Source organism: Schistocerca nitens, chromosome 3 (genome assembly GCF_023898315.1).
Source record: "Schistocerca nitens isolate TAMUIC-IGC-003100 chromosome 3, iqSchNite1.1, whole genome shotgun sequence".
Taxonomy (NCBI): domain Eukaryota; kingdom Metazoa; phylum Arthropoda; class Insecta; order Orthoptera; family Acrididae; genus Schistocerca; species Schistocerca nitens.
Window position 1 is genome coordinate 683,460,966 of NC_064616.1, and position 23,102 is coordinate 683,484,067.

The 23,102-nt window shown below is 41.6% G+C and overlaps 1 protein-coding gene across 1 annotated transcript in view; it reads right to left on the bottom strand.

The window, feature by feature from the left end:
• LOC126249714 (glutamate decarboxylase) overlaps positions 1–23,102 on the bottom strand; it is a 262,230-nt gene that overhangs the window by 11,968 nt on the left and 227,160 nt on the right. The window contains exons 9-11 of the mRNA XM_049951395.1: positions 17,576–17,725; positions 9,953–10,147; positions 8,006–8,191 (exon numbers count right to left, since the gene is read on the bottom strand). Of these exons, the coding sequence (XP_049807352.1) occupies positions 8,018–8,191; positions 9,953–10,147; positions 17,576–17,725 (519 nt within the window). The 3' untranslated portion in view covers positions 8,006–8,017. The remainder of the gene's footprint in view (positions 1–8,005; positions 8,192–9,952; positions 10,148–17,575; positions 17,726–23,102) is intronic.

Genomic DNA, 23,102 nt, shown 5'->3' on the forward strand with positions numbered 1-23,102 from the left:
TTACGGCGCGGAGTGCGCGGAGAGAGAGAGAAAGAGAGAGACAGGTTCCAGCGCTTGTAGTGTGCGGAAGTGTGGTGTTAACGCTCTCGCAGTAGAAGTACTATATTCGGCGGCATCATGTACGCGCGCCTGCCAGATGTCTAGTAGCAGGAGTACGGACAGTGGACAGTGGCGGAAGAGGCTGTATTAATTACGATTGCCTGTTCCTGTAATTAGCCGTGGCTCAACAACAGCAGCAGTTCCAGCAACACAGTTTCGTCGTCGGCTCCGAGTTTTGTCGTACGCAAAGCACTGAAGTAAGACTGTTCGTTGGTAGACTGTATTAACGGTTAACCTAGCAACACAACTGAATGTGATTTGATTGATGAAGCCGGCAGGTGTGGCCGAGCGGTTATAGGCGCTTCAGTCTAGAACCGCGCGACCGCTACGGTCGCAGGTTCGAATCCTGCCTCGGGCATGGATGTGTGTGGGGTCCTTAGGTTAGTTAGGTTTAAGTAGTTCTAAGTTCTAGGGCACTGATGACCTCAGATATTAAGTCCCATAGTGTTCAGAACCATTTGAACCATTTTTTGATTGATAAAATTTATTTAAATCGGCTGGTCCTGGCGGAGGTTCGAGTCCATTCTCGGGCATGGGTGTGTGTGTTTATCCTTAGGATAATTTAGGTTAAGTAGTGTGTACACTTAGGGACTGATGACGTTAGCATTTAAGTCCCATAAGATTTCACACACATTTGAACATTTTTATTTAAATAGTATTCAGTTAAACTCAGAGCGATTGTGTCCTCATTGCCCCCAGACATTGTTACCAAGCAGGATCCTTGTTCCTTTTTTCCTTGTATGCTAACTGAGTGTCATAAGAAATAAATTGAATAGTTACAGCCAGTTTGTTAATGAATAATCAGTTAAACTCAGGGCGATTGTGTCCTCATTGCCCCCAAGACATTGTTACCAAGCAGGATCCTTGTTCCTTTTTTTCCTTATATGCAGAGTGTCATAAGAAACAAATTGAATAGTTACAGCCAGTTTATTAATGAATAATTTCACTTTTAAGAATTTTTGCCTCAGTCTACTTTCAATTAACTGTTGTACAACAGAGGTTTCAGTATATGACTAAAGTAAAGCAATGTCATTTTTGAAGTTTGAGAATCAATCACTGGAAGAAATCCAAATCTAAAGATATGAACAAATTAAGAGTGCAGAAGTTTTATTTATTTACATATAGCTTGGAGCACATGGCTGTTTGGTTTGGTACGTATTCTAGTGTTTAATTCTGTTCAAGTCAGTAAAAAAAGGCTCAGTTGTTCAGACAATAATATGAAATCCAATTTGCAAAATAAGTAATGGCAAAGTAAAAAGTGCTTGCTTTTTTTCTAAATTTCTTTGATGACGTTATGTTGAGAACACTGCAAGTCGTTGTTCATGTAACGAAGTTTAATACTAACATACAGTTTAATTACATATTTTCAAATCATTGCTCCATTGCCTTTTTCAAAATTTAATGCCAAACATAACGTAAGAGTGACTTCTCAGTTTTCTTTATCATTACACACTCACTCAAAATTAGTGTCAAAAAACGTGACAACCTTCAGCTACCAAGTCAGTGTTTAATAATACATGTTTTTCTTTCCAGTTATCTTGTACAGGATTTTGGATGTAAATTGCCCTATTGGGCTGGCGACCGTTTATTATTTCCTTTTTGTTCATTAGGGTAACTTTTGGATTCATGATCAGTGGTACCTCTTTTCTGTCCAGTGTTGTTCGTGAGTGAATGCACAAAATAACTGTCATTTTCCAAATTATAGCCCTGTTCGGTATAATTACTTTTTATTTTTAGTAGATTTTCGATCAGAAGGGTCGGTTGTACACTTTAATTCTACTTATAGGTATCACTTCTTGGGGAAAGGTAGCCTTATCCAATTAGAAAAAAATCCATTAGGTATACACGCAATCCACGGTCATATTTTATATCGCAAGTAGGATAGGCCGATTTGTGAGAGGGAGGTTACAAACAGGGGACTGTTCAAGCTGGTGGAGGCTCTGTGATGGATGGTATGTGGCGTGAGCAGTTCGGGTAATATGGGACTCCTGATACGTCTAGATACGAATCTGACAGGTGACACATACGTAAGCATCCTGTCTGATCACCTGCATCCATTCGTGTCCGTTGTGCATTCCGACGGAATTGGGCAGTTTCAGCGGACAATGCGACATCCCACACGCCCAGAATTGCGACAGAGTGGCTCTAGGAACACTCTTCTGAGTTTAAACACTTCCTCTGGCCACCAAACTCTCCAGACATGAACATTATTGAGCAGATACGGCATGCCTCGCAACGTGCTGTTCAGAAGAGATGTCCACCCCCTCGTAATCTTACGGATTTATGGACAGCCCTGCACGATTCATGGTGTCAGTTCCCTCCAGCACTACTTCAGACATCGGTCGAGTCCATGCCACACCGTGTTGCGGCACTTCTGCGTGCTCGCGGGGCCCAACACAATATTAGGCAGATGTAACAGTTTCTTTGGCTCTTCAGTGTGTATCCACTGAAGCGACCATAAGAGGGGTTAGGGCATGTGCGGAGGCATACAGACTATCATTTATTCCTCGATAAGTAGGTGGAAGTGGAATACGAAAGAAAATCGACAATACTGCTACAGTGTACCCTGTGCAAGGCACTGCACAGCGGCTTGTAGAATATGCGTTTAGATGTAGATGTAGACGATTTTATAGGAGAGTTGCGACGTTAGTATGCAGTAATGAAATGTGCGAATAGGAACTGCGTAGGATTGACGATTGATGTGGAGACTGGCTGTAAATAAATGTAAGATATTGTGTATATAAAGAGGCGAAGAGGTCCATTACTTTTTGATCATGGTTTGGTAGTAAGCTACTGGAATCAGTAACAATCATATAATACCTTAAAGTAGAATGTGTACGTAATACAACTTGTAGGAAAATCAGATGCCATGCTGAGGTTCGTTGGCAGATTCTTAAGGAAATGCGATTCATTATCCATGGAATAAGTGGCTTACAAAGCACCTCTTCGACCGATTACATTTTCCTACACTAATCTAGAGAAATTACAGTTAATATGGAGTCTCAGCCTAAGGATTCCTATTACACATTCGGCTTACAAATGTGGTAATCTCATTGTTTGGTGTATAATTGTCAAGCGAAGCAAAATTCAGTGTGTTGAAGCCACTAATCCACCAATCTACGGCTACATACGGTGTGATTAATCTGCCCCTACCGATTTCGTTTTATGTAACCCCCAGTGTTAAATCTGGTCTTCAAAAACCAGGCGCAAGATATTAATATTATCTCGTTCGCTATGCGCAAACTGCTAGTCCTACAGAAAAAGTGAATAGGATGTTTTTACGGGAAATTTAAAGTAGCTAAATTTTGTATTGGCATATGTTTTCGCTGGAGGTCACGGTTTTCGAGTTATCAAAGGAAAATATAAACAAGTGACCTTCAAACGCACCTCCACTCCCACACCACTCATGTCTTCTTGTATGTTGCTTGTGGCAATCCCTCCTCCCAGTGACAAATATTCACTACACAAACTATTCCCGATATTCGACCTTTTTTGGTCTCTACTGATTTGGCTATCGCACCAGCATAGTCGAGCACTGAGAAATTGTAAAATTGACGTTTGTGTAAATTTTATCTAACAGTTTTGTGAATTTTAACAGCATAAAATAAACAATAAATCACTGTACTCGTCAGGCCTTCTGACTACGAAACTAATGTGCTTGTAAGGGTCAAATTCGTATCGAATTTTCAGTGTATTTAGTTTTAGCGTAAACTTTACAAAAGTGATTTTTCTTTCATTATCCTCGTGGGCACGTTTAAAAATAATATTGTTAACGAAACAGCCAACTATGCTGGTGGCGTAATAGCCCAATAACAGAGACAAAAAAGATCGAATGTCTGAAATAGATCGTGTAGTAGGAAATATTTGGACGGTGGTGGGAGGGAGTGCCACGAACAACATTCTAGAAATCCTGGCTGGTGGGGAATGAGTATAGGGATGGAGTTGCATTTGAAGGTTACTTTTGAACATTTTCTCGAATAACTCGAAAACTGTAGCCTTCAACGAAAACGAATATTAGTGAAAACATTACTTTAATTAAATTTCATACAAAAATATCCTGTTCATTTTTTCTGTAGACCCAATAGTCTGAGCGCAGAGAGCGAGAGAATATGAAAGCCTCGCGCGTGATTTCTGAAGGCTAGAAATAAGATTGCGGGTTGCATAAAGCGACACCGGTAGGGGCAGCTCAGGCACCACGTACGTGTTGTATTATTATATTGCAGGCTTTAAGGAAATGATCAGACTCAGATAATAGCTGATTTGTGCTCCGTCTTCAGTGACACTGTCACAGATAAGGCTCTAACCTACGACCTCCCTTACTTTTTCTATCCCTGTCTCAAAATAGTGTCCCATGTTATTCGCCATACAATGAGTGATTGATTTTCTCTTCCCTCGCTCGAGAGGAATGATCGCAATGAATCGGTGTACTGCTGAATTTTATAAGAAGGAATGTCACTTCTGATGGTCTTATGACATAAAAAACTGAATTCAGGAGCTGTAGTATAGTATAATGGCGTCCATTCGTTTGTTAAAAAAAAAACAAAAAAACTAAAAAAACATTATGAACATATACAGTGACACTGGATAAGAAATCATTGTCGTCCATTTCTAACTTTCAGAATTGTTTTAGTTCCTTTATATAGGAAATTTCCTTAAGGGCCAAAAAATCAAGAGCATGGGTTCTTGACTTAGTTCATCACAGAATGCTGTCGATGACAGTAAGATGGAAATAGTCAGAGGAATCCAAGGGTAATAAAAAGTGTCCAAAAATAATGCTACCGTACAAGTTAGCGCCTCTTAGGCAGGCAACACAATTTTAAACACTACTCAGTGAGACGGGACTTTGAAAATTGATTTCTCTGGTTACGCAGAAGTACAGCAGTTTACGATATATTATGAGAAAGTAAGCACACTCAAAATGATTGGTAAATAACACCAGGCAACTGGATCTGTAAACCTTTCATTACTTACAAAGGTTTGTGTGCATCATGGTTTTTTTTCGCTCCCTATTGCGAATCACCATTTCCCACCTCCAAATTGTCCGCCCACGGTAGCTGAATGGTCACCGCAACAGAATGTCAATCCGGGTTCGATTCCCGGTTGGGTCGGAGATTTTCTCCGCTCAGGGACTGGGTGTTGTGTTGTCCCAATCATCATCGTTTCATCCCCATCGAGGCGCAGATCGCCGAAGTGGCGTCAAATCGAAAGACTTGCAGCGGCGAACGGTCTACCCGACGGGAGGCCCTAGTCACACGACCTCCAAATTCGCCGAGAATTCAGTGTAAAGAAGGAGTTTCACAATAATCAGTGCCGTCCATGTGGGTAGGAAATGAAAGATGGAGAAAAGATACACAATGAGTCACACAGTACAACTGAAGGGCGACAGAAATTTATATTATTTATTTTCGACTTCCATGTTCTTTTTTCTTTTTTTCCTTCATAGAGACTTTCATAGGTAACAAGATTTGACAATACTTTTAGGAACAAATGTGAAGACATGTCTTGAACAGTGACATATGATACACGATCAGTGTCATTGTTTTTAGAGAGTTCATTAGAGACAATTATTATAGTTCACCTTTGTAAACATAATGAAAATGAAAATTCAATAACTCCATCGAGGTTGTTAGTCGTGGTGAGGCTGTCATAATGAAACAAGTAATTGTATAATTGTCACTGTCAATGTCCTAAAGCGTATTTTAGTACAGTCGACTTAAAAAAAAATTTTACTGTGCAGGAGAACTTTGCTAGCGGTAGATGTATGTCAAGGTGATTGAACGAATCATTATTAGAAATATCGTTATGAATTAAAGAGACATGTATTCAAAAATATTAAAGCTGTTTAAGGCAGGTGTAGTCGCTGCCTTCTCCTCTGCTGGTTGCTTCGTACATCGTCAGGTCAGTCTTATCAAGGTCGCTACTTATAGCACATGGTCAACATCTCAATAATAGCGGCCTACTGGTCTTATCACAGGTGTGTTTGAGCACCGGTCGACCATTGGGAAGAGTTGGTGTCTCATATGCAAGACACAGAGATGCAGCCCCCTATGCACTCATGTGAGTGGCTGACGCATGATGTCCGCGATCTGCTAGTTGCGACCTGATGGCTCTTATCGAGGCTGTGGCCAGTGTCTGGTGGTAGTAGGTTGTGTGTGACCATGGAGATGATTACATGCAGGACTCCCTGACTCATCTCTTGTATATTTTAAGTGCAGTACATTTGTATCCTATTTCCATCCTTCACTGGTGGTTGTAGTGGGTTGGGGGTAACTGGTTATTGTATGAACTTAGTAATGTTGTGTGTGCCTGTATGTGTGTACGTGTGTGTGTGTGTGTGTGTGTGTGTGTGTGTTTTCCACCGTTATTTACAAGTTCACTACAAACCTATAGTGTCAGACTCCTCTAAGGCACTGTAGGTTTCACTGTCATTTGTGACCTTCACTTTCTCATCATTTTTATGTCATTCAATTGCCCTAGAGGTGTGGGCGGCGGAAGGGGATGTCATCTTGACACGTGATAGGTATCAGGTTACATCGTGACTATGAACAGACCACACGCAATTGCCCTAGAGGCGCGGTTGGTGATCAGGAATTAGATCGTTATCTAGGCTCGTACCAGCATTGATACACTACTGACTGTCATTCACTCATAGGATGATTTAAAAAAACTTTGGTATTCATCTTCCCGAACTCTTTTTACAAGTATTCGAGCATCATGAATGTACGAAGTTTACCTTTGGTAGGTTCCATTTATCGGGATAAGAAGGCGTCGCTCGATATTAGATCTTCGCTGGTGTCAAGAACAAGATCCGAACTTGTGAACGTAGAATAGCGTAATTTGAGATGAGCACTGTCGTGATATCTTATTTGACAACCGACATCTCGTATTCTAGGCGAATTCCCCGAATAAATACTGAAATTTAAGGAATTAAACTGTCCGGTTGTGTTGTGCAAACAAATTTTATTTTTAGACAATTCCTTCCTTATATTCTTGACGGAGCCATTGCTTTAATCTTTAAGAAGTTGATAACGCCTGTGGAATGAAAAGTAAGAATTTTTCTAATATGTCTGAAGTCTAGACTACGTTAACTGTAGGAGACATAACAAAAACACGAGGTTTGCTGTACAAATTATTTAGATCGTTATTCATGTTGGCCTCTATAGATGTTATTAAATGGCATAAATTTCCACTTTTTACAAGTTCGCATAATACATTAAATTTAAAGTAAATATGCAGATAAAATAAAGCTATTTCACAAAATCGTCATGGGTATCAGTGTGCTGCTCGTATCTGTGCAAAGTACTACACACGCTTTATTCTGCCCGATGTTAACAACAGAGTTCTTTGCAATGTTTATCAGTCCAAAGTAACTCAACAGTAGGAGCTAAAATGCTCTAACGAAATGAAGGCTGGATAGATACTGTTAATATCGTGATCATAAGAGAAAGAAACATTGAAAGGTAATGTCTCGTCGACGGCGGGATCATTAGAGACAGAGTGCTAACATTGGCGGAAAAAGAACTGGACGAAAATCGGCCGTGGCCTATTCGAAGAACCAATCACAGCGTTCATCTGAAGTATTTATCGAAACCGTGGAAATACTTAACCAGCTTTTATGGAATGGGAATTGAACCCCTCTATTCCGTAATACGAGGTCAGTGGCTTAATTACTGTGTCATCTTGTAGAGTGGGTCGTTAGAACCAAAGTAATAATTCGTTTATTCAAAGATCGGAGGAAAATCCGTCACAAATTTGTCAAAAATGGAACGCAGTGACGAGCAATAGATAAAAAAAGTAAGCTAAATCACATTGAATTAATCTGTGACTTTTAATTAGTGTGATGATATTTTCGCACTATTTGTACATGCCACTTGATGAGATACATTTTATATATAAGGTAACATACCTGCCTGTTGGCTTATAAATCGTGTCCCAATCTATCCATCTCAGACAATAGGAAATCAACGTCAGCTTCGGTGACTGCAGCGCTGGATATAATGTTGCGGAAGAAGTTGGGTCTTTCGTCCAATGGTTGGTAGCCAACCATCAGCGTACCAGCCATCATCATTCGCCCCTTGAGAAGTGGCGTAATCTGCAATACAGTTAATTGTAGTGTATCACAGAATTCCTAACGGATACTTAAATATACTTCATTGGAACGTATGACATTACTTATCAGTAATATTTTAAAATTTTTAGAATACTACAGCTGAGAAATGAGACACAACGAGCCACCAAAAGTAAGGAAGCGGTGAGTAATAGTGGTCTGTTCGTCAGAAGTTAGACAACGCCAATAGCACAGTCGACATACTGAAATTAAAGGAAAAGTGTAGTACTCAGTAAAAGAGGAGTGTCGTATATCCCATTGTCTTATTATCATTGTGTTAGGTACCTGCGAAGCTCCATTATATTATATCATCTAAAGTGAGAAAAAATACGGCAACTTCATGAAGGAACTGTCAGTAGCAAATGAAATTTACTTAACATATAAACTATTTAGTGAGCCACATAAACTAATACAACGTAACGATAAAATTTACAGAGCACTAACACAACATTCGAAGCTACAAGGCGAATTTCATAATGCTGATACTCGCCTCGTAATACCTTCAGCGTGCTGTGGTATCGAACAAGCGTTTTGACTGTCTCTCTGGGAACAGCATTTCCAACATCATCTATCTGTACTGAAAAATGTACTCTGAAAGATAGGATTCACCCCTATAGCACCTGTCATATACTCGGCCACCACTGGTGTTCGATTTATAGCAGGAATAACATGGAAGATGATTTCTTGTCAATCAACATGACTCTGTAAATACGTTAAAAGATTTTCTACATTGCTACAGCGTGTTACTGCAACAGGATTACGTCTCGAAGAAATTGTTTTTTTGTTGATATGACAAATCACATACTCACATTCGTTATCTGTGAACTTCATATACTATCTGATCGGAAGTATCCAGGCACCTATAAGCGGAAATTAATACGGCATGTTTACATCCTTCGCCTCTATTACGACCTCAACGCTGCTGGGGACACTTTCACTGGGGTGCTCGAGTGTCTGTGGAGAAATGGTAGCCTGTTCTACCTCAAGAGCCGAAACGAGAGAAGATGGCGGTGATGGACGCTGGGATCTGGTGCGTAGTGGATGTTATAACTCATTCCAAAGGTGTTCTGTTCGGTTCGGTTCAGGACTTATGATAGGCCATTCCATTTCAGGAAAGTTACTGTCCACGAACCATTGCTTCATAGATGCTGCTTTATGACACGATGCATTGTCATGCTTATGCAAACAATCATCTTCTTCGCATTTTTCTTCTACTGTACTTAGTATACAATGCTATAAAATGTGACAACAAACATCCCCATTTCGAAATACCCATCCCCTCCTGTGTACTTCACTGTCAGCACTATACACTGTGGCAGTTATCGTTCTCCAGGCACCCCCAAACCCAAACCCTTCCATCGGGTTGTTACATGATATAGCGTGATTCATCATTGCAAAATTAACAGTTATACAAAGAATATGATGATCGAAACAAAACTTATATTACAACTGCTGTGTCAGTTACAGATCCTGAATGGAGAATACGCAAATAATATTATACGTGTTTACCAACAGCGTGGAGTAAGTAGTTAATGTTGAGGTCCTCAGTTAATTTTTAAATCTTCTGCTGTGTACTGCTTTCCGCCACGATGACTAAATTCACCTTAACTCGTCTACTATTTGAATGTGTGTATATATTTTGGCAACTGATAATTTAAACGTACGTATCATGACAAAAACTACGTGTCACAAGATTGCAAATGTCATGAAAATAAGATTTTTTTTTCCTAAACTATACACACTTACCTGACCCAACAACTTCTCCCGCTCGCGATCGTGTGTCATGGATCGCATTCGAGTCGGCACGTACCAGAAGCAGACGTTGACCATTTCCGGTTCCATTATCAAGTAAAATTTCTCTGGCATAGATTTGATGCGACGTACCATATACTGCGATAGCTCCATTAGTCTATCCATCATCCTTTCAAAGCCTTCAGTTCCCTACAAAAGAATATAACTTCGTTTAAAGTACTGCGATTTCAGTTCAAAATGGTCGTTAATCATTTGTTTCAGAAGACAAATAAGAAACACAGAAAAATGGACGTTCTTGCTGCTCAGATAAACCCTCTGCATAAAACGCAAGGGCTCTTGGTTACTGCATTGCGTCGTAGTAGTATTCTCCACTATTATACGAGAACTATTCGGAAAGTAAGATTCGGTCGGGAACGAAATGGATAACACAGTAAAAATCTGATGAAGTTTTGCACAGATGTGTTCTGCAGTGTCTCTAGTATGCCCGTTGGTTGAGGCATGTGGCTCTTTTCAGCTCTGGGCGCACAGTGAGCACGTAAAGATGCTTAGAAAACAGTGTCTCCCACCAAATGTGAGGGCCTAGTGAGAGATTTCGGCTGACATCATGCAGCTCACGTAACATAACTGTCATGCATTTCCTTCTTCATGACAGTTCTTTGCCGCGCTCTGCAGTGGTAATAAAGATGTTCCTGCAGCGTTTTCGATGGGAAGTGTTTGATCACTCGCAATACAGCCCGTAATTGGTTCCCTCTGAGTTTCATCTCTGCTCACATGAACCGCTAGCTGTGAAGACAACATTTTGACATAGACAACGAGGTGTAGACCAGCGTACAGAATTGGTTGAAATCACAGGCGGCTACCTTCTATGACGAGGGTACTGGAAAGCGGCGACTATGTAGAGAAGTAGCTGGTTCAAAATGGTTCAAATGGCTCCGAGCACTATGGGACTTAACATCTGTGGTCATCAGTCCCCTAGAACGTAGAACTACTTAAACCTAACTAACCTAAGGACATCACACACACCCATGCCCGAGGCAGGCTGGTTCAAATGGCTCTGAGCACTATGGGACTTAACATCTTAGGTCATCAGTCCCCTAGAACTTAGAACTACTTAAACCTAACTAACCTAAGGACATCACACACATCCATGCCCGAGGCAGGATTCGAACCTGCGACCGTAGCAGTCCCGCGGTTCCGAACTGCAGCGCCTAGAACCGCTAGACCACCGCGCCCCGAGGCAGGATTCGAACCTGCGACCATAGCAGTCACGCGGTTCCAGATTGAAGCGCCTAGAACCGCACGGCCACACCGGCCGGCTGAAGTAGCTGGAAGGTGTAGCTAGCTGTTGCAAGTAAAACATTTTTGATTTTAACAGTGGTTTCTATTTCGTGACCTGTCAGACCTTACTTTCCGAACAGCCCTCGTATGACACCATCAGCCCACTTACTGTGAGAGACTGGGTAAAATCCTTAGTTGAACTTCCAACAAATTTACATGTGAACTGCTTTACTAATAATAGTAAAGAAATATTTGAGTTTTATTTGGAATTATAGAGATCCTGAAAAGGATCACTGGCTCCGGTCCACTTCTGAACACTTGAGCATTTTCGCTACTGCGTCATCATAAATGGCAAATATTTCAACACTGTGAAGGACAGCACTTTTGCGCCGAGCCCAAACAAAGGCCGGCCGCTGTGGCCGAGCGGTTCTAGGCGCTTCAGTCCGGAACCGCGCTGCTGCTACGGTCGCAGGTTCGAATCCCGCCTTGGGCATGGATGTGTGTGATGTCCTTAGGTTAGTTAGGTTTAAGTAGTTCTAAGTCTAGGGGACTGACCGAGCGAGGTGGCGCAGTGGTTAGCACACTGGACTCGCATTCGGGAGGACGACGGTTCAATCCCGTCTCCGGCCATCCTGATTTAGGTTTTCCGTGATTTCCCTAAATCGCTACAGGCAAATGCCGGGATGGTTCCTTTAAAAGGGCACGGCCGATTTCCTTCCCCATCCTTTCCTCACCCGAGCTTGCGCTCCGTCTCTAATGACCTCGTTGTCGACGGGACGTTAAACACTAATCTCCTCCTCCTCTAGGGGACTGATGATCTCAGGTGTTAAGTGCCATAGTGCTTAGAGCCATTTGAACCATTTTGAACCCAAAAAAGGAAAACATAGAATTTGCATCTGAACAGAATACGGAAGGGGAAACAGTTCCACATTTGATTTCGAACCATCCTGTTGTCATGGTGACGATGATGATGGAGACAGGGATCTGCACTGTACACACGTCATCTGGAACGGGTTGCTGATAGCTCTGAGTAAGGGACGAGATCATCTACGGCCCATTCTGCTGTATGTTTTCACGACTTATTTACTTTGTAGGGGAACTGTATTCAGTGCATAGAGTTGAGTTTGTTAAAAAGTGAGAATATCACTCAGCACTGTGGCCAGTTTGCCTACCAGATTTGAATCCTACTGATCATGTTTGAGATTCGTGCAGAAATTTTGCATTTGAGCCGGCCTATCCCACGACTGTTTCGGATCTGTTGATTGCTCTTTTTTTCGATGATTGCCGCCCTTGTAGATGCAAAGCAGTGTTGGCTTTCTGTGGTGATAACATACCGAATCAATAAAGGAAATAAATATTCTGAATGAGTCTGCGATCGTTATGGATACTTTCTGAATAAAGCTGTCTAGATCGACTTATACAGGGTGAAGCAAAATTCGCGCACTCGGGCTTTGCAGAGCGACTCCTCACATGCCAGTGATAAAAATACGTCTGTCAGACAATTTCGTCAGGCGAGTGCATACGGCAGAAAAAGCAGGTTAGAGTGTGGCAATCTGGCAACACTGTAACCACGTGTATGGTAACTACTGGTGTCAGTAATCGTGCTGTACAGTTGGTGCAGTGGACAGAGTTTTGGGTTAACTTGCAGGAGGCCGATGGTTCGATCCTGGGTTGAGGCATATGTTTTTCATTTGGTAAATGTAAAGGCGGCACGGTATCTGGCATCTTTATCGTCAACAGCGATTGCAGCGGGTCCTCTAGAAAACATTTGCACCTACATACTACAATCGTAGAAATGGAAGATTGGTCAGCTTTCCACGTCGTGGGCGTGAATTTATTCGCACCACTTCATCTATTAGATGCTAAACCTGTTTCCTTTGTATCTTCTTCCAATCGTCCCATAGATTAGTACCAACTACTATTCTTGCCTCATTCAGGTCCCTTACATTTCGTTAGGGCCTTACATTACCAATGGGACTAGCGACGTGCTTTGCGAATAATGTCCAAACTCGGTTACTATTTGTATGTGTTATCAGCATGGTTCCACTAATTATACCTTACAGCATTGAGTCTGGTAACTGCATACTGTTTAGTACGTATCTCAATACATTATTATTATTTCTTTCTTTTCTCAGACGTTATATCTGGTCAAAAATGGAAAGTGACGCGGACCTTGATCAAGCGTGACTTCCTTTTAACTGTACGGTATATGTTATATTGCATTTAGGAACTTTCGGGCAATTAAACATGTATCAATAATTACGGATTTCTGTAGTTGTATATATAAGTTTGGATGTAGCTGTATTGCATTGATGTACTGGTGGATATTGTGTGGTATGACTCCTGTAGTTGATAGTATAATTGGTATAATGTCAACTTTATCCTGATGCCACATGTCCTTGAATTCCTCAGCCAGTTGGATGTATTTTTCAATTTTTTCTCCTGTTTTCTTTTGTATATTTGTTGTATTGGGTATGGATATATCGATTAGTTGTGTTAATTTCTTCTTTTTATTGGTGAGTATGAGTCAGGTTTGTTATGTGGTATTGTTTTATCTGTTATAATGGTTCTGTTCCAGTATAATTTGTATTCATCATTCTCCAGTACATTTTGTGGTGCATACTTGTATGTGGGAACGTGTTGTTTTATAAGTTTATGTTGTAAGGCAAGCTGTTGATGTATTATTTTTGCTACATTGTCATGTCTTCTGGGGTATTCTGTATTTGCTAGTATTGTACATCCGCTTGTGATGTGATCTACTGTTTCTATTTGTTGTTTGCAAAGTCTGCATTTATCTGTTGTGGTATTGAAATCTTTCATAATATGCTTGCTGTAATATCTGGTGTTTATTGTTTGATCCTGTATTGCAATCATGAATCCTTCCGTCTCACTGTATATATTGCCTTTTCTTAGCCATATGTTGGATGCGTCTTGATCGATGTGTGGCTGTGTTAGATGATACGGATGCTTGCCATGTAGTGTTTTCTTTTTCCAATTTACTTTCTTCGTATCTGTTGATGTTTTGTGATCTAAAGGGTTGTAGAGGTGGTTATGAAATTGTAGTGGTGTAGCCGATGTATTTATATGAGTGATTGCTTTGTGTATTTTGCTAGTTTCTGCTCGTTCTATAAAGAATTTTCTTAAATTGTCTACCTGTCCGTAATGTAGGTTTTTTATGTCGATAAATCCCCTTTCTCCTTCCTTTCTGCTTAATGTGACTCTTTCTGTTGCTGAATGTATGTGATGTATTCTATATTTGTGGCATTGTGATCGTGTAAGTGTATTGAGTGCTTCTAGGTCTGTGTTACACCATTTCACTACTCCAAATGAGTAGGTCAATATTGGTATATTATTATTATTATTATTATTCTATCGATGGGATTGCGGAAACATCACGTCTATTACCGTTAGGGAAACAGTGTAATTCGAAATCGAACATTTCACAATTAGCAGTGTCGGGATGAATCATGGAGAACAATATCTGTCAGAGGGATAATGCACGTTAGGTGGAACAGCGCGCAGGACTGAGAGCGTATTTACACTGTATGCACTGTCCAGCGCACAGGGACTACTTTTAAGCGGAATAACGCGCCCGTGACAGACTCCAATCTACATGCGTACACGTATCGAATTTTCTCATTGTAAACCTGTAAACCAGTGTGGCAGGCGTATGGCAACCGCAAACGATGAATATGTGGTTCTTGGTGCTTCTGATATACCGGGCTGGTGTTGCCGCTCGTGAATATGCTGCTAGATATCCTCGTCGACGCCATCCAAACAAAAATGTGTTTCGTCGTCCGGAGCTACGCCTTTGGGAGTCAGGTTCTCTCCTTCCACCATCGCGTGACAGAGGTGGTCCACAGGCTTGTCATATTTCAGCTACTGAGGAAGCTATTCTGGAGGTAATACACAAAGAACCCCAGCGAAGTACACGTAGCTTGTCTGGCAACGCACGGTCATTAACATGCTGCATGAGCATTGACTGCACCCCTATCATTATGCTTTCACGCAATACCAGCATTCTGCAGATCGCCATCAAAAATAGTTCAAATGGCTCTGAGCACTATGGGACTCAACATCTGAGGTCATCAGTCTCCTAGAACTTAGAACTACTTAAACCTAACTAACCTAAGGACGTCACACACATCCATGCCCGAGGCAGGTTTCGAACCTGCGACCGTAGCAGTCGCGCGGTTCCGGACTGAGGCGCCTAGAACCGCTCGGCCATCACGGCCGGCAGATCGCCATCAGCGGATGCAATTCTGTGAATGTTTCCAACAATAACAAGAAGCAAATGATGACTTCTTGAACGCCGTAATATGGTCGTATGCAGCAGCATTCACTCATGAGGGTGTCTTCAATATGCACAATGCCCACCATTGGTGTGGGGTTAACCCGCACGTCACCCGTGACCGTAGATATCAAATGTGCTTTGGTATCAATGTCTCGGCCGGAATATTGGGCGACAGGTGTTTGGGCCCCTACATGTTGCCTGACCGGTTGACTGAACGAAGGTGTCATGCATTCCTCTCAAGCCGGCCGGTGTGGCCGAGCGGTTCTAGGCGCTTCAGTTGGAATCGCGCGACTGCTACGGTCGCAGGTTCGAATCCTGCCTCGGGCATGGATGTGTGTGATGTCCTTAGGTTAGTTAGGTTTAGGTAGTTCTAAGTTCTAGGGGACTGATGACCTTAGAAGTTAAGTCCCATAGTGCTCAGAGCCATTTGAACCAGCCATACCTCTCAAACTATCAGCTTGGTGCTCTGGAAGATATTCCACTACATGTTCGGCAGTGGATATGTTTCCAACAAGATGGTGCACCTCCACACTCTGGAATTAATGTGCAACAGTATTTGGACAGAACATTTCCAGAGAAATGGCTCTGACGTGGAGGTCCAGTTGTATAGCCACCGCATACACCTGAACTAAATCCCCTGGATTTCTTCCTGTGGGGATGCCTGAAGAAGCACGTGTACTCTACTCTACTGACGAATGTGGAAGAATTGGTAGCGAGTGTTCATGCTACTCTTGTTACTGTGGATGCAGCTTTGCTGCGAAGGATCCACAGCTGTATGACTCGGCGAGTTGTGCAATGTTTCGACGTGAAGGCAGGTCCGTTTGAGCATCTGTTGTTCTGAGGGCAACGTATTTTGTTGTGAAGGTCATGCAGTCATTAATATGGACATTATTATTGTCACTGGTTGCTAATGTGTGTCATCTGAGCACTCATATTACATATAGTATAAATGACAAGTATATGTTGTGATATTGTACTGTGCTATCGTCTTTAGAATCTAGAAATTGATATTGTTTTTGTAGTTATTCTGTCCCATGACAGGTCATTTGTTTCAACTGTCTATTTCTTATTTGTCTAATCACGTATTTGTTATATTAAGCGTTACAAAACGTTGTAAACTTACGATAAATGTGACCTAAGAAACGGTGTATATAACAGTATGAAATGTCTGAATCAAAGTAGCAACTAAAAAAAATATGCACCCCCAACCGCGCATCGAACCCTCCACCTGCTGTATGCGAACCGATAACTCTATCCACTGCACTAACCGAACAGCACGACTGTTATGTGTTAACAGAGGTAATTACCATACATGTAGTTACAGTGTTGCCAGATTGCACTCTTTAACGACGTTTTCCTGCCGGATGTACACACCGGACGACATTCTGTGACAGACATTTTTTTATAGCTGCCATGTGAGGAGTCGCGCTGCGAAGCCCGAGTGCGCGAATTTCGCTTCACCCTGTATATGTATATAGTTGTTTCGGCTACTACTATGATCAGACCTGTAATTATGATTAATGTAACGTAAGAATCAGAGGTGTTTATTTGTGCATTACTAGGGGAAAAAGATAAAAGTTGAGCAGAAACTTTAGAAACTTCCAAGGTGTTATCGTTAATAATATCGGATAACTTATAGTTATCTCCAAGGCAGGGGTTCCCAAACTTTCTCTTTGACGGAAAACAATGAGAATCCTGGTACTTTGATGGAATACCTTGTTATTTTTGAAGGTTAATAAAACTTTTAAAAATGCTTCATTCAGTGATTACTTCATTTCCAATCATAGCAAATAACACATCATAATAAAATTAAAAAATTATTAATATCGTCAAAATATGGGAAAAACGCCATGTTAGTAACACTCTTTCGCGGAGCACTTATTCATTGCCAGTGGAAGAGCAGTGTTCCGCGAAACACAGTGTGGGAAACCCTGCTCTAGGGAATGAGATTGATTTGTTTTGGGGTAATGAAAAAAAACGGTCTAGTTTAGGTAAATCGCTCTACACTACATACGAAAAGCTATGCCTGCGATTTATTACAGTACCTTAGCTCTCCACTGCAACCAGAGCTTGAAGATATCGTTGTGGCGGCCACACTGGATCACCTTGTCACCTGTGTCGTACTGGACGTCATACAGCTTGTCTTGCATGAACAAATACTCAGCACTCATCTGGTTGCAGCTGATGAGTATTCCCTGTCAACATGCAAAATGTATACACCAGTCCATAAGTAAAACAATGAGAACATGGGCATAAAAACGAGTTTCTTTGCGTGGCCATTCTCCGCAGCAAGCACAGAAATATTTGTTTTGTAAATAAAAACCGTCTTTTCTTGCTGCACTGTGTTTTATTCCTCCCAGAAGCGTTTCGCCTTTTTCGTTTTAAGGCTACATCATCTCGATGCCACTGATGATGCCTTAAAGCGAAAAACGCGAAACACGTCTGGGAGGAACAAAACACAGTGCAGCAAGAAAAGGCGGTTTTTTACAAAAATAATAAAGGGGCATAACATTTTGGGAAGAACACAAAGCTATGGATGTACAGTCCTTTCATATTATTACACAGCTGCAGTAACGTCCAGTAGTAATGTCGATGCACATTCGCCCATACATTAAGTCACACCAACTGAGCAGAAAAATTGGCGTCGTTCCCGTCGGCGTCGGAAGATAAAGGATTTCAAACTGGAAGGAAATATTAATTACGACTGCACCTAAACCTTTAAAAGCCCTATCGCTCTATTATATCACAATGAAGTTAATTCTTTATTGTAAAGAAGTTTCCTATCTGCCTATTCCACATGCTGCCATAATTACTTATGTTGGCTGAGGTGGTTGTACAGCAACAAAAGAGCAATGTGTTGCTGTCAAAATGTTTACATGGTTAGAACGTAAATTTCTGTGTCTATTACACGAGTCAACAGTGAAAATGTAACTGAGATGAAATAAATGTTTGTTAACTATATCGACCACGCTGATAACGAAAACAACAATGAAAAACTTAAATTAAATCTAGTTTCCAAGTTAAAGGAGGAGGAATTTCATTATAACTATATCTTATTAGCATTCATTGTCACTCCCTTCCCATAGTTATGGGCTTCGAAATTCCACTGACGGTAGACAGAATGATGAAGTTTCAGGCAACAATATCTGTGTGTATTTTGTCGCTATTTTTAGCCCGGGCTCATAACAACAAAGGGAAGGGGAAGAGGAAGTTAGAAGCGGAGCATGTTTCATTTAAGCATGGTTTGTCTGTTACAAGCTGTGTTCTGTTCGTACGCTGGAACAACGTGTTACTGAAGTGCAGTTAGTGCGTTTGGTCATCGTGATTCCTGAGATGCAATATGTGTCGCAAATGCGTAAACAGTGCTGACAATTTTTGCTACATTTGCGGACAGGCTACATTGAAATTGGAAAGGATGCCAATAACGCCATATATTAGGAAAGCATGAAGACTGTACTTTGGCTGTGAAGTGGAAGCTCGGACAAGCCCTGGGCTCCTCATGTATGTTGCACATCGTCTTCGTTGAATCGTAAAGGATCTTGCATGGGCTTTGCTGTACTCAAGATCTAGCGAGAACCATCAAACCATGTGAATGATTGTTACTTTTGTATGACAGCTCCTTCAAAACCCAGTTCTTTGAAAGATCCTGATTTGAGTGTAACTATGAGTGTACCGAGATTCCAAAAACCAACACAGTATGAGTTTAATGACCTAGTGAGAGATATGAAATTGCCAAAAGGTAAAGCTGAGCTGTTGGCATCAGGCCGAAGTGGCCGTGCGGTTAAAGGCGCTGCAGTCTGGAACCGCAAGACCGCTACGGTCGCAGGTTCGAATCCTGCCTCGGGCATGGATGTTTGTGATGTCCTTAGGTTAGTTAGGTTTAACTAGTTCTAAGTTCTAGGGGACTAATGACCTCAGCAGTTGAGTCCCATAGTGCTCAGAGCCATTTGTTGGCATCAAGACAATAGTGGAACTTTTTTAATGGGACAATAAATGTGACTGCGTTCCGTAATCGCCGTATGCCATTCCTTCCATTCTTCGAAGGTGAAAATAATGGCAGCTTTGGCCATTGACTACAAAAGTAATTAGTTGAGGCTGTTCATCGACTTCTCCAAAGCAAGTCTCAAGTGTGTGCTACTGCATGATGGGAATGTGTTACCATCGATTCCGACTGGGTACGCACCTTACATGAAAGAAACATATGATAATATGAAACAGTTGTTATTGCGATTGAACTATGACAGGTTTAAATGGCAGGTTTCCAAGGATCTGAAAGTCATAGGCATATCCCTTGGGCTGCAACAAGGCTGCACCAAACTCTTTTGCTTCCTGTGCCTCTGGCACAGACGCGCCAAAGCTCTTCATCATCAAAAGAAATATCGGCCTAAGCGTCAATCACTTGAACCAGGATTTCAAATTCTTATGCATGAAGCACTTGTAGAAACCAAGAACATAATTCTAAATCTTCATGCTCTTCACGTAAAATTAGGCCTCATACAAAACTTCTTTAAGGCCAGTGACAAAACTGGGGAAGCATTTCTCTGTTTGCGCGAGAAATTTCCAGGTCTTGGTGAGACTAAAATAAAAGAGGGAATTTTCGTGGGTCGCCAGATACGCCACCTGTGCAAAGATGAGCATTTCAACACATTCCTGACAGGTGATGAAAAGTTAGCTTGGGATGCCCTTGTTCATGCTTCAACAAACTTTCCACGAAATAAGAGGGCATAAAACTATAAGGATCTTGTAGCAAATCTTCTGCATTACTTCAACAGACTGGGGTGCAACATACTCGTATCCTAAAAGTTACATTTCCTAGATTATCCCTTGGAATTCTTCCCTGAAAACTGTGGTGCTGTAACAGACGAGCATGGAGAACGCTTCCACCAACAAATTTTGGATATGTGACTGACTTACCATGGAAAGTGGAGTGCATCAGTGTTACTCGATTACTGCTGGACACTAATCAAGGAATCACATGCAGAAAACTACAAACGCCAGGCAAAGCCGTTACACCCTCAGTGACCTTACTCCGAAGGATAACACCAAGGTAAATACACTACTGGCCATTAAAATTGCTACACCAAGAAGAAATGCAAATGATAAACAGGTATTCATTGGACAAATATATTATACTAGAACTGACATGTGATTACATTTTTACGCAATTTGAGTGCATAGATCCTGAGAAATCAGTACAGGTACAGCTGCCCATGCAACGATACCACAGTTCATCAAGAGTAGTGACAGCTGCCCATGCAACGATACCACAGTTGATCAAGAGTAGTGACTGGTGTATTGTGACGAGCCAGTTGCTCGGCCACCATTGACCAGACGTTTTCAATTGGTGAGAGATCTGGAGAATGTGCTGGCGAGAGCAGCAGTCGAACATTTTCTGTATCCAGAAAGGCCCGTACAGGACCTGCAACATGCGGTCGTGCATTATCCTGCTGAAATGTAGGGTTTTGCAGGGATCGAATGAAGGGTAGAGTCACGGGTCGTAACACATCTGAAATGTAACGTCCACTGTTCAAAGAGCCGTCAATTGCACAACAAGAGGTGACCGAGACATGGCGATGACGAATACACGCTTCCAATGTGCGTTCATCGCGATGTCGTCAAACACGGATGCGACCATCATGATGCTCTAAACAGAACCTGGATTCATCAGAAAAAATGACGTTTTGCCATTCGTGCACCCAGGTTCGTCGTTGAGTACACCATCGCAGGCGCTCCTGTCTGTGATGCAGCGTCAAGGGTAACCGCAGCCATGGTCCCCGTACTGATAGTCCCTGCTGCTGCAAACGTCGTCGAACTGTTCGTGCAGATGGTTGTCGTTTTGCAAACGTCCCCATCTGTTGACTCAGGGATCGAGACGTGACTGCACGATCCGTTACAGCCATTTGGATAAGATGCCTGTCACCTCGACTGCTAGTGATACGAGGCCGTTGGGATCCAGCACGGCGTTCCGTATTACACTCCTGAACCCACCGATTCTATATTCTGCTAACAGTCATTGGATATCGACCAACGCGAGCACCAATGTCGCGATACGATAAACCGCAATCGCGATGGGGTACAATTCGACCTTTATCAAAGTCGGAAACGTGATGGCACGCATTTCTCCACCTTACACGAGGCATCACAACAACGTTTCACCAGGCAACGCCGGTCAACTGCTGTTTGTGTATGAGAAATCTGTTGGAAACTTTCGTCATGTCAGCATGTTGTAGGTGTCGCCACCGGCGCCAACCTTGTGTGAATGCTCTGAAAAGCTAATCATTTGCATATCAAAGCATCTTCTTGCTGTCAATTAAATTTCGCGTCTGTAACACGTCATCTTCGTGGTGTACCAATTTTAATGGCCAGTAGTGTACATGCCTAAGCTTATATAGGAAATAACGTAAAGTTATCATAACTTCAAAACGAGAGATAATCTTGAATTTTCATTAACATTTTGATATCAACACACCTGAAAACATGAATATTAGCTGTTTTCATGCCACTTACAGAAAAAAGTAAAATTTTGTTGGCTAGTGTTTTCTAGTGTTGCCCTTTGTTATCTAGGTATAGTAATAGACAGTCTCTCTTCGACAATGATTTGTAATCCTGCTGCTGAAAGTATCAATGAAACTCATCATCTCAGTCTATACTGAGATTCCGAACGTAAGTACTGAGTAGCACCGTCAATAATAATTCAGTGTTGATTTGGGAACAACACGGGAATGCTGTAGCTCTATTGTTGGCAGCTCGTAGTGGAATGGTTTGCCACTGGATTCATGCTTCCTGCGGATTATGTGGCAAATTGTAACAGTTTAATGTGGTGATAGACAATTCTGATTAACGATTCTTAAGTGCAGCTTCATCTTTGCGTTATTTTGTACTTGATACAAAGGATACACCATTTTTCACATAACCTGATTTCAGCACAGAGAAGACTGAAATGTTGTTGTTGTTGTGGTCTTTAGTCCGAAGACTGATTTGAAGCAGCTGTCCGTTCAACTCTATCCCGTGCAAGCCTCTTCATATCCGAATAACTACTGAATTTCATGGTTTCCCTCTACGACTTTTACCCCCCACACTTCCTGTCAATACTAAACTGATGACCCCCTGATGTCTCAGAATGTGTCCTGTCAACCAATACTTTCTTTAATCAAGTTGTGCCACAGATTTCTTTTTTCCCCAGTTCTACTCAATATCTCCTCATTAGTTACGCGATCTACCCATCTAATCTCCAGCATTATTCTGTAGCACCACATTTCTATTGTCTTCTTGTGTAAACTGTTTACAGTCCATGTTTCACTTCCATACATGTCTACACTCCAGATAAATACCTTCATAAATTACTTCCTAACACTCAAACTTATATACTTTGTTAACAAATTTCTTCAGAAACACTCTTTTTTCCATTGCCAGTCTACACTTCTGTCCTCTCTACTTCGGCCATAATCAGATATTTCACTGCTGAAATAGCAAAACTCACCTACTACTTTTAGTGTCTCGTTACCTGATCTAATTTTGTAACTGACACCATGTTGTAGGAGACCGGATCACTTGTTTTATCACCGACTACCG